Consider the following 16,372-nt stretch of genomic DNA (forward strand, 5'->3'; position numbering starts at 1 on the left):
AAAAGGCTTTCCTGAGGCTGAATTACTTAGTTTCCCATTACAGTTTATAGAGCAGTGAGTGGCATCTAAAGGAAGATGTCAAACCTGATGAAGCTTTCTGGAAGGCAGTGGGAGTGCGTGTGGTGAGGGAAGTTGTGCTGCTGCGTGGTGGGTTGCTGAGTGCCGTGCCAGGGATGGAGCCTGTGTGCGTGGAGAGGTATGTGCTGTCTGCAGGAGAGAAACCTGTGGTGAGAGTTACAGCAGTTTCATTAATGCTTCAGAAGCTTCCTGCTCAATGAAGGACACAAAGCTCCACACAAGACAGGGCTGCTATGCTGGAGCACTCTCATACTGAGGCACTGTGAATCTGTTTGCAAGCAAAGACACATGCACACCAAATGCTCAGGGTGTTTGGAGGTCCAACAGTTGTCAGCTGAACATTCTGCAAGTATAAGACTTTTTGGTGCTGACTACACCTCTTTCTTGCTGTTTTAAAATACACTCAAATTCATGACTCAAAACCAGACTTGACTGATATTCTTGCCTCTTTCAACAGCACATTTCAACTCATTGGGCTGAATGAAAAGGCCTGACATGCTCTGTGAGAGAACTGTGTGCAGCAAAAGGGAAGTAGAAATTATCAGTAAAAAACACCAATGCAGTTCAGTCATGTAAATTAAAAGTTTCTTACCAGGAATAGTCACTGCTGAATCATCTCCTTTAAAAGAGAAAGAGAGAGAGAAATTGTAAATTAAACTTTCAAGGAATTAAACACAATCATATACCAAAAATAAAAAAAGAAACATTTCTTCCTCACAGCAATCAGCTGAGTTTTCCCCAGTGAATTACACATTCTTAAGTAATTACATTCTTAAGTGATATTTAGTGGCAAGCAGCAACAACCAGACCCCCAAAATATCAAACATGTGATATATGTGGACTGATACTGTCCACATTAAAAATCACTTTTTCTTGAGCCATGTGTTTGTGCTGTGCAGCCTAAGGGGTGGAGATAGCATCAGGAAGGCTGTACCTGATGCTAGTTCAGCTGAAACAGAATAGCAGCAATGCCATGGTCCTGAATTCACCGTTACCTTCAGTGGTGCCTGGAGGTGAGAGTGATGTGGAGCGTGCAGGTGGAAGTGACATGAGGAAGGGAAAGCTGGTGTTTGCCAGATTTTCATCTCCTGCTGCACAGTGGGGAAAAAGATACCATCAGGTGAGCAACGTATGAAGGCGAGTAGCTCACCGTAAGCAGCTGCTCTCTGAATTATATTTCCCTTTCCAACACTGGCAAAAAAAGAACAAATTTAAAATTCCCCTTCATTTCCTGTACAGGCTGTGCAATAGATCTGCTTGGATTTATTGAAAGAGCACGGCTTGCAATTAGGTCTGCAAAACTTAATTCCCACAAACTTGTCTAGAATGCCTTTGTGGGGAAGAGATTTGATCATTCTTTAGCAATGTGTGGGGCATGCACTGATTTCAGGTGTTTCAAAACACCAGCTGAAAAGTGTGAAGTAATGTACAGTTTGCAAAAGGCCCAGACTGACTGGAGCGTTTTTGTTTTGTGCTTTTGACCCAGGAAATACCCTCTTCCAACAATCATCAGATACTGCTGTGGTGCCTGCATGAATTGCAAGAAAGTGTCACTGTGACAACTCATCATGAAAAGCCTATCTGAGAGCTCAAGGGGAACGGGGGTCCATAAAGAACACATGAATTTATAACAGAATGTTATACCCCGAATTCTTTGAAGAATGTGTATCAAATCCCCACCTTTGATTTAATTAAAATAAACCCCTAAATATGTCCTAATTGCATTAACAATATTAACAAATATTTCTGTAATACAATTGACCTCAGACAACAAAAAATGACCAGATTGCTTTCACAACAATGGAGTTAACAAAGGCACGATAGAAGTAGATGCCAGTTCAGCTGAAACAGGAGAATAGCAGCAATGCCATGGTCCTGAATTCACCGTTACCTTCAGTGGTGCCTGGAGGTGAGAGTGATGTGGAGCGTGCAGGTGGAAGTGACATGAGGAAGGGAAAGCTGGTGTTTGCCAGATTTTCATCTCCTGCTCCATAGTGGGGAAAAGATATCACCAGGTGAGCAATGCATCTAAGTGAGAAGCTCATCTATAGTAGAAAAAGTCCTTTTCTGAAGCTTTTCTGCTTCAGCTTTTCTGAACCACATTTTCCAGGACAGATACTGAAATATTTTCATGTTTATTGATGTATTTTGCAATACCAAAAGCTAAAACTCTCAAAATCTTTTTCATCATCACACAGCAAATGTATACATGTAAAAGCAACATAAACAAATAGGGGTGACTTTTCACTGAATGAAGAATGACTGTTGCTAAGAAGAGATACCAACATTCTTTTTCAAGAAAAATCCAACCTGTCTATAGTCCTCACTATACAAGAGCTGGAAAGCCAATCCTCAGCATTTCTGAAACCCATTTGCTTTCCTACTACTAATTTCTAAGTGGCTGTGCCCTTCCTGGACTATCCTGCTGATATTTAAGAATCTTTCCTAATAACTCCTATCCTCATCTTATAAATTACCTCCTGACTTGAGCTGGGAGCTATGATTTTTTCACACCTATAAAAACAAGCCTCATTTTTACATTCTGTTTTGAAATCCTGACCCAAAGCATTTTGTATTTGTGTAATGTAAAATTTATGTTGCAAGAGAGACAAAAAAAATGGCAATAGCTGGCACCATGAGTTTGTTGTCAGCCCTATACCCTTTACTCATTTTGAGGATTAGAAGCTTCCACTTTGACATAAAAATCCTGAAATCCTCTTTGACATAAGAAACCTTGACAGGCTTGAGAGGTAGACCAGTGCAAACCTCATGAAGTTCAACAAGGCCAAGTGCAAGGTCCTGCACCTGGGTCAGAGCAACTCCAAGTACAAATACAGAATGGGCAGAAAATGGATTGAGAGCAACCTTGAGGAGAAAGACTTGGAGGTGTTGGTTCATAAGAAGCTGAACATGACCCCGCTGTGTGCACTTCCAGCCCAGAAAGGCAACCATATGCTGGGCTGCATCTAAAGGAGTAAGACCAGCAGGTTTTCTTCCTCTCTGCTCCACTCCAGTGAGACTACACCTGGAGTACTGTTCTCAGCTGTGGGGCCCCAAACATAAGAAGGATGTGAAGCTGTGGGAGCAAGCCCAGGAAGGCCACAAAGATGATCAAAGGGCTGGAACACCTCTCCTGTGAAGACAGGCTTGGAAAGCTGGGATTGTTCAGCATGGAGAAGAGAAGGCTCTGGGGAGACTTTAGAGCAGCTTCCAGTGCCTAAAGGGGCCCTAGAAGAAATCTGGAGAGGGCCATTTTACAAGGGCGTCTAGACATAGGACAAGGGGAATCGTTTTAAGCTGATGAGGGGTCAACTTAGATTAGACGTTAGGAAGAAGTTCTTTACTGTGAGGGCGATGAGGGTCTGGAACAGGTTTTTCCTGAGAAGTTGTGAAAGCGGCACTGTTGAAGTGAACACTGGCAGTGTTCAAGGCCAGGTGGGACGGGGCTTGGAGCAACCTGGTCTAGTGCAAGGTGTCCCTGCCCATGGCAGGGGAGTGGAAAGAGATGATCTTTACGGTCCCTTCCAACCCAAACCATTCTGTGATTCTATGAAATCCATCCCAAAGCAATGCCTCTTCCCTCAAGACATCTCCCTCTAACACAGACTGCTATGCTTTCATCAAGGAATAAAGCCATTTATTCATACATGCCTCGCTGTAACTGTTCACAAACTTTTATCTGCTTATTTGGCTTTTCCTTTTCTGCCTTTTTCTACTATTTCTTTCCCACGATGTTTATTTCCTTTTTGTTTGTTTTGTTGTTGTTGTTATTGGTTGGTTGGTTTTGTTTTGTGGTTTGTTTTTTTTGGGGGGGAGGGGGGAAGCATCTGTGTTTTTCAGATAGTACTTCACTGTTTATAATTTCTCTGTTTCTTCAGCTTCTCTACATGGTACTCCTCAAATGTAGCTCTACTCTTTTGAAAATAAACTCCTTCAACCTTTAAAGCAAAAATCCAGGTACTGCAGTACTTATGAAGAATACACGTTCTGTTGCCCTGTTCATGCGCAAGCACCAAAAACACTTTGCTTATCTCTGACACAGAAGCTCAACATAGGCAGACCTCCCAGAACTCCAAAGATTTTCTCCTTATTGATCCAACAATCAGTGCTACATTTGTTGGCTGCTCAATAGCCTCCATGGATTCTGCACCGTGTATGGACAGTTCAGAAGACCAGCAATAGCCACTAAAAAAACATGATCAGTGATGACAAAGATACCTGTGGAGAGTAATTTCTTTATGCTCAGAACTGCCATGAAACATGTATAAGCCATGATATAAAAATCAATGTAAAAAAAAAACAACTAAAACCTTGTAGGTACTTTTCTAGCGAACAGTTGCATTTGTTGTGGACTACATTATTCAAGATCTCTTCCTACAAATTAAAATTTGGAAAAATCCAGAAGTCTGATATTTTAAAGAAAAAGTATCAAGAGAAGTCAAATGAAGCTCACCTAAAAATAGTAACGCAGAGCTAGCTACTTCATTCTTTATAGAGGTTGGGATTGTGTTGCCTAAAATCTGGCCCATGAAACGAGGATATGGGCCTGCCTATAGTTTGTCTGAAATCGTAAGAAAGATTCAAAATAAAATTGCTCTTAATTGTAAGAATATAATCTGTAAAAAATGTAGTAGACTGACAAGAGACTAAATAATACAGGTTTAGAAGCTACATATTAACAGCTCTAGTTTGTTAACTCATTTATATTTTTGCATCTCCATTGAAACACAGAAAAACCTATGCTTTTCAGAACTACAGAATGTTAACTTAACCTGGCAGATGCTGTCAAAATACAAAAATACAGATGATCTTTTGATCTATCAATGTATCTGCAGCATCTGAATAGAACATTTATTACCAGAAATTCTATAATCTGACTATACCTTAAACTGCCAATGAAGTTTAGAAAACATGACATGTATATTCATTCATATTTGCCATGAGACATAAATTTTCACTGTATCTTCACGTTTTTTTAAAATTCAGCATTTGAAAGCTGGTGGTTGGTTGCTCTAAATTCCATAATATGATTTTTCTTTCTTCAACTGGCTTATCAGTTGAAGAATCAATTATTCCCCCTCCTTCCCAAATTTTACTTTGGTTCAGCACATTTAAATACACCTTAAGCCCAAAATTAACTTTCTGTGGCCATCTACACAGATCAACTATCACTTAAATAACTGTTTCCAAGAAAAGAATCAAGGAAGTTGCAGAAAAAGTCCTAAATGAAACTCCACTCAGAGATCAGTGAAACATTTAGAAATATTTTTCAAGCTATTTACTGTTCTCTAATGCAAATGTATATTTTATAAAGTAACTTTTTCCATCCTCTCCCTTGTAAAGTCAGGAATAATGCTACTGCCTTAAATATAGCATGAGGTTTATTGCCCACTCATGACAGATGCTGAATTTTAGTCACATCATAGAACTCAAGCTTGGAAGTGACCTCAAGAGATCATCTAGTCTGCCTTGCTCAGACCAGTTCAACTAGAGCAGATCACTTAAAACAGTTTGAAAATTAACGGTCCTAGATTGCCTTTTTTTCCCTCCAAATGAGCACTGGCATTTTAAAAGAATTTCATGGCAGTTTTATGTTCTTCTAAGCATTTTAAAGGTTTCCTCCTCTTTTATGATTTTATTCTATTATATGATTTATTATAGCCATAGAATTGGACACAGTTGAAAAGAATTCAATAGGTGGCACCAGAACACTAAAAAAAATCTCAAACAGCAAAGCAGATGCATTTTGCCATATAACCTTCTTGAGAGGTACTGGGTAAATTGAAGGAAAATAAAGAAGAATCCCAACATACCAGACTGGTACTCCAATACTAATTGGCATATTCCTACAATTAATTTATTTTCCCCAAATGTCCCACAGCTAACAAATATGTCTGGGCTAACCTCGGCTTAACAAAATTAACCTCAAAGTCAAAACTATCTGCTCATGTTTATATTCTAAAACATATCTCTGGAAACTTGAAGGCTGAAATCTAAGAATATCTTTACAATTTAATAAGGATGTCCAACCCAAAAAAAAACCATGCTGTGTGGTATGAAAGCCTGGTGATTACAAAACTAAGCAAGTAGGTCTGGGTTTAAACAGGAACTATCCCAAATCTTCTTACAGATTTTAAACTGCATCCAGCCATAAGACATTTTTAAGATAAGAGGCGAAGGATAAGCTGAGATAACTCAAGTGGCAGAATTAAAGTGTACACCAAGTTCCTGCTAATGAAGGAACTTTCATAAGTTTCCATTTCCCTTCTCTTGATTTGGCCACCAATTTGTTCCTGCTGACTTACCCAAAAGATTTACAGCCCATCAGTAATATTTAAGTTGATCTGGCTTTAGTCTTGTACCCCGCAAAAAGATTCAACCAGCACAACCCATGGGCAGATGGGAGCTTGGCTAATCGCTTTCATTCCCTTTCCTCTTTGGCTACCCATTGGCAGACAGAGCACAGCTGCTGCATGAAAGACAAGGTTTTCATGGAACAGCAGTCTATCAACAAAATACAACTAAAATTTATGAGCTGACCGCCCTTCCTCCTGAAAGCTCAAAGACATACAGGTCCTGGGACTACTCTATTTTGAAGAAACCTTTCAACGTTCAACGAGAAGAGTAAATTAAAAAATTGGGAAAAAAACTAGGACACAAAAAAAGCCAAACACTTCAAACCCCAAGGACAGCAGGCTGTCCAGGCCACATTTGGAGGTGCAGGGGCTGCTATATCACTGCTGTAGTAGTGACTGCACTTGCAGAGGTGCACTATGATCACACCCATATGCAAGAAGTTAACTGCTCACTGCTTGTCCTCTCACGAAAGACAGGCTAAGGTGAAAATGCTTCCCAACTCAACAGAAGATAGTTCAGACCTAGAATATGTTAAAAGACACGGTGTTCCAAGGAAGCCCGGGGTCTGATATTCTCAAGCAAAAGGAAGCACCAGCACAAATTTCCTGTGTGCGTGTCTTATTAAAGGAAACTCCAGCTGATAAAATGAAGGTGGTGTTGAATCTGGATTAAAAGCCTAAAAACGTTACCATGTTTATACAAGCAAAAATACATTAGCTGATGACAGGGAACGTGCCTTTTGACTCCATTCCGCTGCTTAATTTGCACAGGGGGTTGAATGGACCCTGTTTTGTATTTCCTGCTCAGATGCGCAGGGGACTGCACTTGCATGCCAGAAGCTCAGGCTGTCCCCTCTGAGCACAGTAGTGCTGCAGCATTGCATTCCTTAATGCACACACAGCATAGAGAAATGTGGGAAGGAGGATGCCTTTTTGCTAGTCATGCATTTGGCGTTTTATCTAGAGCGGTACCATACCAGCTGGCTCTTCACATCCAGCTGCACTCTGAGTGGGTTTGCCAGACCTGGAGAGTGGGCAGAGGAAGTCATCCTTCCTCTCAGTCTCGTGTCTGCAAAACCAGTGGCAGCTGGGGTTTTCTGCCAGGAGAAATGCTTAGTGATTCTGCAGAAGTGCTGCCCTTTTCCCAGGATCTCTTCACCCTTCAGCATATTGGACAGACCCCAACAACCCCCACCGAGCAGCACTTTACACAAAGCAGCTAGTGTAGGTCCAGATTCTGTCTTCCCTCTTTTTTCAGCTGAATAGCACTGCTTCAGCAAGGTCAGGGCTCTTCACATCTGCACAGAAAGCAACAGGATGTGGTCTACTTGTTCAGATAGAGTAAAGCTCTTTGAGGGGGTCTTCTAGCAAACAGCACAGACATTAGTCAGCTCCACTGCAAGCCAATATTAAATTGCAGAAAAAGAACAGTCCCTGGTGGGAGGTGAAGGGTGAGTAAGGCAAGGAGCCTTACAAAATGCTGCCAGCCACCCTGCTTTGATTTATTTTTAAACTTCAAGTAGGATGGGATGTAATTCACACTTACTTTAAGGCTCCCTTGTGCTGCCAGAACTAGCTAAAGAGACAAAGTAAACGAACATCAGGGACAGAGATGTTACTGCTTTTTGCTGCTAACATGAAATAAAGGGATCCATTCCTACTTCACAAATAAATCTGGCCAGACCTATGAATAGGCTAGCAAACACTTAAACATCTGAGTAATTCTACACCACAGAGGACCCCTCAAATTTTATAGGTAGGATCATGTATGCTGTAGTGCTTTCATAATCACAGAGTGCAGAATTGCACTTAATTTATCACCAATTCTGAGGAAGAAAAAAACAAACCAAAATTGGTCCCAGTTTCCGGAAAAATTGCTGCTTTTTGAAAATTGATTAAAAGAATGCCATATAGAGGTCACATTAAAGATGTGTGAAACTTTTCATGCTCCTAGTCAAAAAGGAAATTACTCATTTGACTTGAACATGTAGAAACTTCTCAGACAACTGGGACATTTCAGAAGGTCCTAACAAAAACAATGCCTACGTTTTTGGTCATTAAAGATGCAGGCATGAGATCACTTCAAAGTAATCCATAATCTAATTGGTAAAATTTTCATAGCCCTACAGCAGCCATAGGAAAGCTATACATTTACAGTAGCTGAGAATTAAAACTAAATAAATATTACAATTTCTCTTCCCACAGGCAATAGTTACAATACTTTACACCAGAAATTAGGGATAAAAATGTGAAACTGTAAATTCTAATTTAACAGAAAATTTAAGATGTTGTGATTAAGAAATGCCAATTGTTTCCTTTTGGCATCAGGATGTAACATTCATTACAACTCTAAACATGTAATTAAAACAGTTTCCCTTTAGAATTTCTTAAAATATCACCTTTTCTACAAATTCATTAATAATTGCACTCCCTCTTTCCCCCTCACCAGCCCACCCCCAACACACTGCAATCATCGCCTAAAAGCCTGATTCTATTACTCTTTCCTACCACTTTCAATCTTTGGTTAAAGTATGTATCTGGGGAGCCAAAGGCTTTTTCATTCCTAAAACACATAGCAGTGTTCAAACCTGAATTGCATTATGGAAGGCCTAGTCTTCCTGCAAATCACATCTCGGGAATTATAGACCCACACTATAGCTAAATATAAGAAGTGATATTACTTTTTTTTAATGAAATTTATGCTTGAAATTTATGCTTGTCTTTGGTTGCCAACATCTCTGACCCTCTCCTTGCTGTCCAGCTTCCAGGGCAGGAGTTGTGTCTCTCCTGAACTTCAGTGCCACCTATAAGCATCACGCAGCATTTACAGCACTGGATAAGGCAAAAAAAAAAAAAAAATCAAATTAAGCAGCAGTTAAGTACAAGGGCAGCATCCAGAAGAAAGAGATGGAATTAAGAAGAATCTATAGCTGGCAGATACAAGGAGGAACATAATGTTGCAGGCTCAGCAAAGAGGAGGAAATACAAACACCAAAGTCTGTCGACAATCATCAGTTAAAACAATGTTTATCAGCTAAAACAAAAAACAAGCATAACTGCTCCTAACACACAGAGATTGTCTGAAGGAAAAAACAACAAAAAAAGTCACAAGGAAAATACTGATTTTTTTTTTTTTCTCACCTAAAATAAAATCAGATTAAACATTTCTGACCATTTAGAAAAAGGAATTTTCTGATTCTGATCAGAGAAAATAAATTTAAGAGTTTATTTTTTCCAGAGAAAAATAAAATCACAGAGAAAAACAGAAATTCCCCTCAGGAAATATTAATTACACGGAAGCAACGTTTGTTACCAACAATATCTAGGACTTCTGAAGTAAACCTGAAGTAGAATAAACACTAAAAGTAGCAATTCAAATACTTTTTGCTGTGTACACAGTTCTTGCAAACTTAAAATAAATATCCAAGAATATTGTGTATTTAGCAGGCAGAAGGACGGCGTTTCTATCAATCACTCTGCACTTTAAATGAGTCTTCATAGGGGGACTTTAACTACACTAACCCACTTGTACGACCACAGCTAATGACACCTTTGCTGCTCTGTGGTTTCTCTCATGCTGTTTACTTCTGTTTTATTTCTACAGAGCCCTACTCAAAAGGAAGAGGGTGCAGCATACTGTGGTTTAGAGCTTAAGTGCTTAAAAATGGTGAAACTGAGTTACCATGGTACTCACATGCTCAAGCAATCGGACCTATCTTAGTGCTAAACCACAACTTCTCTAGTGCAGTCATGAAATTTCCGTATTAAACATCTTTTCACCAAATTTGCATCTGTAATTATTTTTACTTGTACAGGTCCCTTAATATGATACAGTGGGGGGTGCCATCTTTGGGATACAGTCCAGGCTGCTTTGCAGGGAGTACCTGTCACCATGTGAATTGTCTGCAAGAGTGGAGAAGATCAAACCTTGATGTAACAGTTACTTCAACTGTGAAATACTGGCTACTATCAGCAGTCATTAAGAAACACCTATACATGAGAAGTGGAAGATCAGCTGTGACATTTGCTTGGCAATTTTGTGCTACATGCAAAAGAAAACCTGTGTTAGTTTGTTTTGCCTTTTGTATATTTTCAGTATTTGTGCATGTATAAAGTCAGGAGCTAGACTCACACTGATACCATGCTGAACTTGCCCGTTGTCAAGAGCCAGTCGCTAACTTTACCTATGACTTTTCTAGCCCTCCTGTAACTTCTTCATCTTTCTTTCCCACATCCGCCATGAGCAGAAAGAAACACTTTGTCCATATTGCTCTGCTTAATGATACTGACAGGCATATTCTGGATTTGCTGAATGCATATTGTTTGTGGCAAGCAGAAGGAGGAAAGAACATGTAACTATTATATTATCCTCCCAATTCCTACTCCCATGTTTTGGCAACTGTCAACTCCATTAGTCCTGGGGAGCTATCGAGCACAGCTGGGGGCAGCTCAGCTCTCAAGAGTTTTGATCAGAAAAGGAGGGGCTGCAGCCAAGGACTGACTGACTATTGCTGAGAGTGTGAGGTAGGGGCAAACTTCTTCGTCTCAGGCTATTGGACCATGGTTTAGTTACACATCTGACTGGCTTCTCCTTCCTGACTGCACATTACTTTTTACCAAGTTTTGCCAGAAACAGCAAATGGGTCCTTTGCTCTGCAAAGAAACAACTTGCAAATATTTCTCTAAACTGCCTTTAATCAGCTCAAATGTCAAACCATAAACAGTCTAATACTGTATGATTAGCAGCATTTTAGCCACTGATAATATGAAGCCTTCTGAAATCAGACATATCTTCTGTTTGGTAGAAATCTATTAGCATGAAGTCCATGGATCAACAGCTCTGTACCTGCTGGGAACATTATGTCAGTGGGGACTCTAATCAGTGATTTTCAAAAAGATGCAGCCAATGATTTTTTAAAACGAATGAACATTTCTGTCAAGAAATAACATCTGTCTGTGAGCTTTTCCTTTCTGTAATAAGATTTTTCTCTGATCTGTTGCTCTGCTAAAGACTCAGACAAAAGCAGCAAACTGGCCTGGGGGAGCTGAGGGAGAAGCGCAGATGACACAGATAAATAGGTTGATATTCAGGTCCTCTGAACATCTATGTCTCCAACTGACATCACCTGGATTTACAAATACTTAGGTTTCCTACAAAATAAGATCAAAGCACAATCAAAAATGGAAAGAAAACACACAGGTTCTGAAAAAAAGACCATAACATTTCCTTTAATTTACTTTTTTGTAACCTTAGATACATGTTGTATTCTGAGCTGGTAAGGGGTTTTAGATAGAAGTCTTATTTTCACAGTGAGATTGCTTCCTCTTTATATTTATAATGCAAAAATATCAGTTTTCCTCAATCCCAACCATAACTCCTAGGTGCTATATTCTATGCATGCTGTATAAAGCACAACAATCCACCAGACAGCAATGCTCAATACTGCTGCAAAGGTGTAGTGGGGTGTTCCTAGGGGCTACTCTGATACTCTGGCAGCACCTGCCTATTGTAACCCTCAGCAGTAGGGGGAGACAGCAGCTCAGAGCCCCACAAGTTCTTCCACAGTTGCAGAATATCTCTGGTTTAGTAACACAGACTGCTCCCACAGGAGAGTTCTTCCCCTCACAAGGTGAAACTCCCAGTAATTCAGTAGTGCTGCAAAAATCAGAGTACCCTGAATACAAAATTCCTCACACTTGCAGGAGATGCCAAGTGGCTCACAGGAGTGGTGCTCTGAGGCCTGAAGTGATGTTTGCTGCTACTGAAGCATCCCTACTACAGGCTGAGGCTGAGGAGAGTCAGCTACTGTCTTTGAAGAGAACAGATCCCGTGGTTCAGATGAGCACACTGGAGTCAGAGTGAGGATCTGACTTTATCTACTCACAAGAATGACATGACTGTTTAATTGACTTCTCTGATGGTTGTGCAGTTCAGGCTTAAAGAAAACTGCCTGCTTTATTCTGCAGCAGAGTTACGTACATGTCATTGCTCTGTACCTCCAGTGCACAGCACTGGGTTTTACTGTGCTGCTACTTTGCCAGCACAGCCCCAGCCTTTGAAAGACTCTTTACAGCAGGAAGGTGCAAATCAGAATAAAGATATGGCACAAAAATTTCACTTTCCAGTGAACTGTCATTTGTATTTCTACAGCTTCTTGCTCCAAGCTTAACAGGACTCTCAGCAGTCCCTATGCTCCATGAGCCAAAGTCCCAGCCTCACATCTCCAAGGAGCAATGCTCTAAACTATCCTGCTAGCCTCAGTCATCTCCTATGACCCGGATTTCTTCTAGCATGAAGAGAAGATCCTAACCAGCACTGGCTGATAGACATCTAGCTTCTGCTTCTTAAAAGGATAGAGAGTACAGAGGATAAAAAATCCCACCCGGCTCAGTGGAGAACTGTTCCCACATCAACTCTGCCTGCTGGGCAGCTTCCTTGCCCTCCCAGGGCTGTCAGCTGCAGCCAGCAAACCCTCTGTGTTTCAAGGGAGAGTGATTTTACTTGGTTACTGTCCTGACTTTTTCTCTCCAGACATTCAGGCCAGAAATAATCAGAACTTAGTATCATCCACCAAATATTTTACTGAATAAAATTTTTGTTGTTCATGAAATGTAGTGACAAACCATATTCACTGATCAGCAGCTAAATCAACTGTATACTTAGAATCATAGAATCATAGAATAGTTAGGGTTGGAAAGGACCTTAAGATCATCCAGTTCCAACCCCCCGGTCATGGGCAGAGACACCTCACACTAAACCATGTCACCCAAGGCTCTGTACAACCTGGCCTTGAACACCGCCAGGGATGGAGCATTCACAACCTCCCTGGGCAACCCATTCCAGTGCCTCACCACCCTAACAGGAAAGAATTTCTTCCTTATATCCAATCTAAACTTCCCCTGTTTAAGTTTGAATCCATTACCCCTTGTCCTATCACTACAGTCCTAATGAATAGTCCATCCCCAGCATCCCTATAGCCCCCCTTCAGATACTTGGAAGGCTGCTATGAGGTCTACTTGCTAGAGTACAACTTAAAACACAGTAAAATATACACATAAAATGTTGACAGGAAACAGGGTCAGATTCTACCACCACTACTCATGCAAAGAATTGTTTGCAAAGTAAGTCATTCAGTGAAACATATCAATATCTTTCAGGAAAACTGCCCATTACATACTATTTATATGTATTTCCTATATAATCTAATATGGAAACATTCATATTTTAATTGAAAAGCAAAAATTATCAGCATTTAATCAAAATTTCCTGTATTTGATATATAACCTGACATCAACCTTGTACTCAGCCAGCATGAGGAAAGTGACCAAGTTCTATTCAGAAGTTCCACATTTTACTACTAGGTGAGTGGCCCTGTAACATCCCTTGCAAAGGGGAGATGATAGCACTATCCTACTAAACTGGAACATTGCAACTGAAATTCATTTAAAATTATAAAGATTGCAGACAAGGGATCTGAAAGTTCTGTATATATATATATATATAAAACAAAAACAAACAAAAATGCTCATATCCTTCTCATTGTATAAATAGGAACAGTCATAGAGCTGCAAACAAGCTCCTAGAACACGAGCTCCCCAGAATGCCGTGCATGCACATACAAAAGCCTCTCCCTATCTCAAAATCTGGATGCAAAACCTAGGCTCTGCCCCTTACGGGAAGCTGAGCCAGCACTATCAAGAAGAAACCTGTACTTCATGTCATGCCAGAAGCAATGATGAATAGATTTCAAAAGAGAGATAAGCATGCTCGACCCCTCCTGAATTCACTAACAGCTTTGAGTGAAAGTGGTTTCTCAATCCCCTTTCCTTCTGTATTTTTCTTCTGAAAATCAGATCATCAATTTTGGTGTGCAATTCTGGGCAGTAACCTGCCTTTAAAATGTGTCTTTTTTTTTTTTTTTTGCCTCTATTTTGTTATTTTCATTACAAGAAACTGGAGATGTGAGCCCCGACTTTAACTATCTGATAATCATAAACAAAAAGAAGGGAAAACAAGTCATCTTATTTTGCTTTGAAACCTGTGCTGACCATGCTTTTCTAAAAGGCAATGTATTCTGAATGCTTCAAGAGATGAAAATAGAGTCTCAAAATGCAAGGATGCCACTCTTCTCAAAGATTGTGGCTCCCCATATTCCAGCAAGGAACCTGTGAAATCTAAAGCTATACTTTAAACAATTCAAAGCAGAAAGAACATAAACAGTCTATGTTTCCATCTTTTGTATGTGGCAAGCAATTTTTATTAGCATTTCATAACTATTTTCCTTTTTCCTATTTTTTATTATAATTTTTTTGCAGTGAGCAGTCTTGGAAATAAAAGTAAAATCAAAGATATTAGATAAAGATGCTAGACAAGACTTCATGTAAGAAAATAATTTTATGGACCTTTCAAAATATAGGGACCCAGGGAAAACCCTTAGGCCAAAGATAAGAGAACATCCAATTTCATGCTCCAAATAATTTTACACTCTTTATATAGGCAGAGCAATACACAAGCCAGCAAATTCAGCAGACCTGTAAACATTTCTGATGTCTATTAATAAGATAGATGTATATAGTAGCATTACAATCTGATGACAATAGCAAGAACAGCTCCTACTTGAAAGTGGGAGGTCAGAAACCTTGATCTGTAAAATAAGTCTCAGTTTGTATACACACATAGATGGAGCAGTTTGGAAGTTGCATGTGTAATGTCTTCTGTGAAGACAGATGGAAAAGCTGTAGCCTGAAAGACACAGTATGTGCTAATGTGGGTAAGATTTTACTCTTTCAAAGTCTATAACAGCTTTTGATGGAATTTATGACCATGTGACCTGTTAAAATTAAGTGCGCTTTCATTTTTAACAAAAGGAATATACCAGAAATTTTTCAGTTGTGTAGATTAAGACAACTGAAGATATTATTTAGCACCTGTACAGCATTTTATACATATGCTGCACAAATTTCATAATATGACCAAACCAAATAAAAGACAGAAAGTTCTGGAAGGTGTTCAAGAAAACACTTCTGCACACAAATTCATCACTGGCATCAGTAGGAATTAAGCCCATAGTTTAAATTTAGATGATGCTCCGAATTAGGACTGCTTAGGGTCCAGCTTGTAAGCATGTAACAGATCCCCAATACCAACCCAGCAACAAATATTAATAGGAAGTGGGGACTGACAGTGCCTAATTCAGCATTCAGCTCTGCTGGCTTGGCAAGGCACTTGAGCCTTTTCTGTCCCTGCCACTTGGCTTGTGTAGACCAGCTCCAGTGTGGAATAACCCAGCTTTCCATGGGCTGCTCTGCCCTAATGTATATGCTGTTAAGAGTATGTGGATAAACTGAACTACAATCAAAACCCTGCACAATCTACAGCACCCACAGCCAAACTCTGCATCAATTTGTGTGTTTTCATAACACTTCATACAGCAAAACTGAAAATTTCAGGGCAGTTTCCTTCATATTAAAATTATGAAAGACAATTCATAACAGTGACAAATGTTAGCAAGGCAACAGAGACCACTATACCCAAAGACTCAAACAGGCTGCAGCATTTCAGTTAGGATTTTCAAGATTACCCTCACATCCAGAAACTTTGAAAAATATATGAAAATAGTAAAATTCTTTTTGTAGGAAATTCCATAGTCAGGAATTCATGATGCTCTGCCCATTGTAATGTCTGCTGCAAAACCAATTGATTCTGCACTGTTAACGCAATTTCTTTCCTTCAGGAAATAAATTATGCTCTTTACATACATTTACATAACCAAGACCCAAAGAAATTAAGGGCAGACAAACAACATCTGCAGCAATGATGGTGTAAAGCAGTTTGAAATAGTGTTGTGAAAGATAAGGAAGGAAGCCACCAGCTTTCTTTAGGCAGACAGGGCCAAAGAAAACCTTTACAAAGATTAGTAAACTCCCAAGAAAATAAG

General features: G+C 39.8%; 1 protein-coding gene across 1 annotated transcript in view; it reads right to left on the reverse strand.

Moving 5' to 3' along the window:
* Positions 1–16,372, reverse strand: part of PTPRC (protein tyrosine phosphatase receptor type C) — a 60,649-nt gene that overhangs the window by 24,990 nt on the left and 19,287 nt on the right. The window contains exons 3-5 of the mRNA XM_057429004.1: positions 1,970–2,062; positions 1,074–1,169; positions 671–697 (exon numbers count right to left, since the gene is read on the reverse strand). Coding sequence (XP_057284987.1) covers positions 671–697; positions 1,074–1,169; positions 1,970–2,062 — 216 coding nt within the window. The remainder of the gene's footprint in view (positions 1–670; positions 698–1,073; positions 1,170–1,969; positions 2,063–16,372) is intronic.

The sequence above is a fragment of the Pezoporus wallicus genome, unplaced genomic scaffold, assembly GCF_028554395.1.
Source record: "Pezoporus wallicus isolate ANWC-B61680 ecotype Strahan unplaced genomic scaffold, APGP_CSIRO_Pwel_v1 contig_593, whole genome shotgun sequence".
NCBI classification, from domain to species: Eukaryota; Metazoa; Chordata; class Aves; order Psittaciformes; family Psittacidae; genus Pezoporus; species Pezoporus wallicus.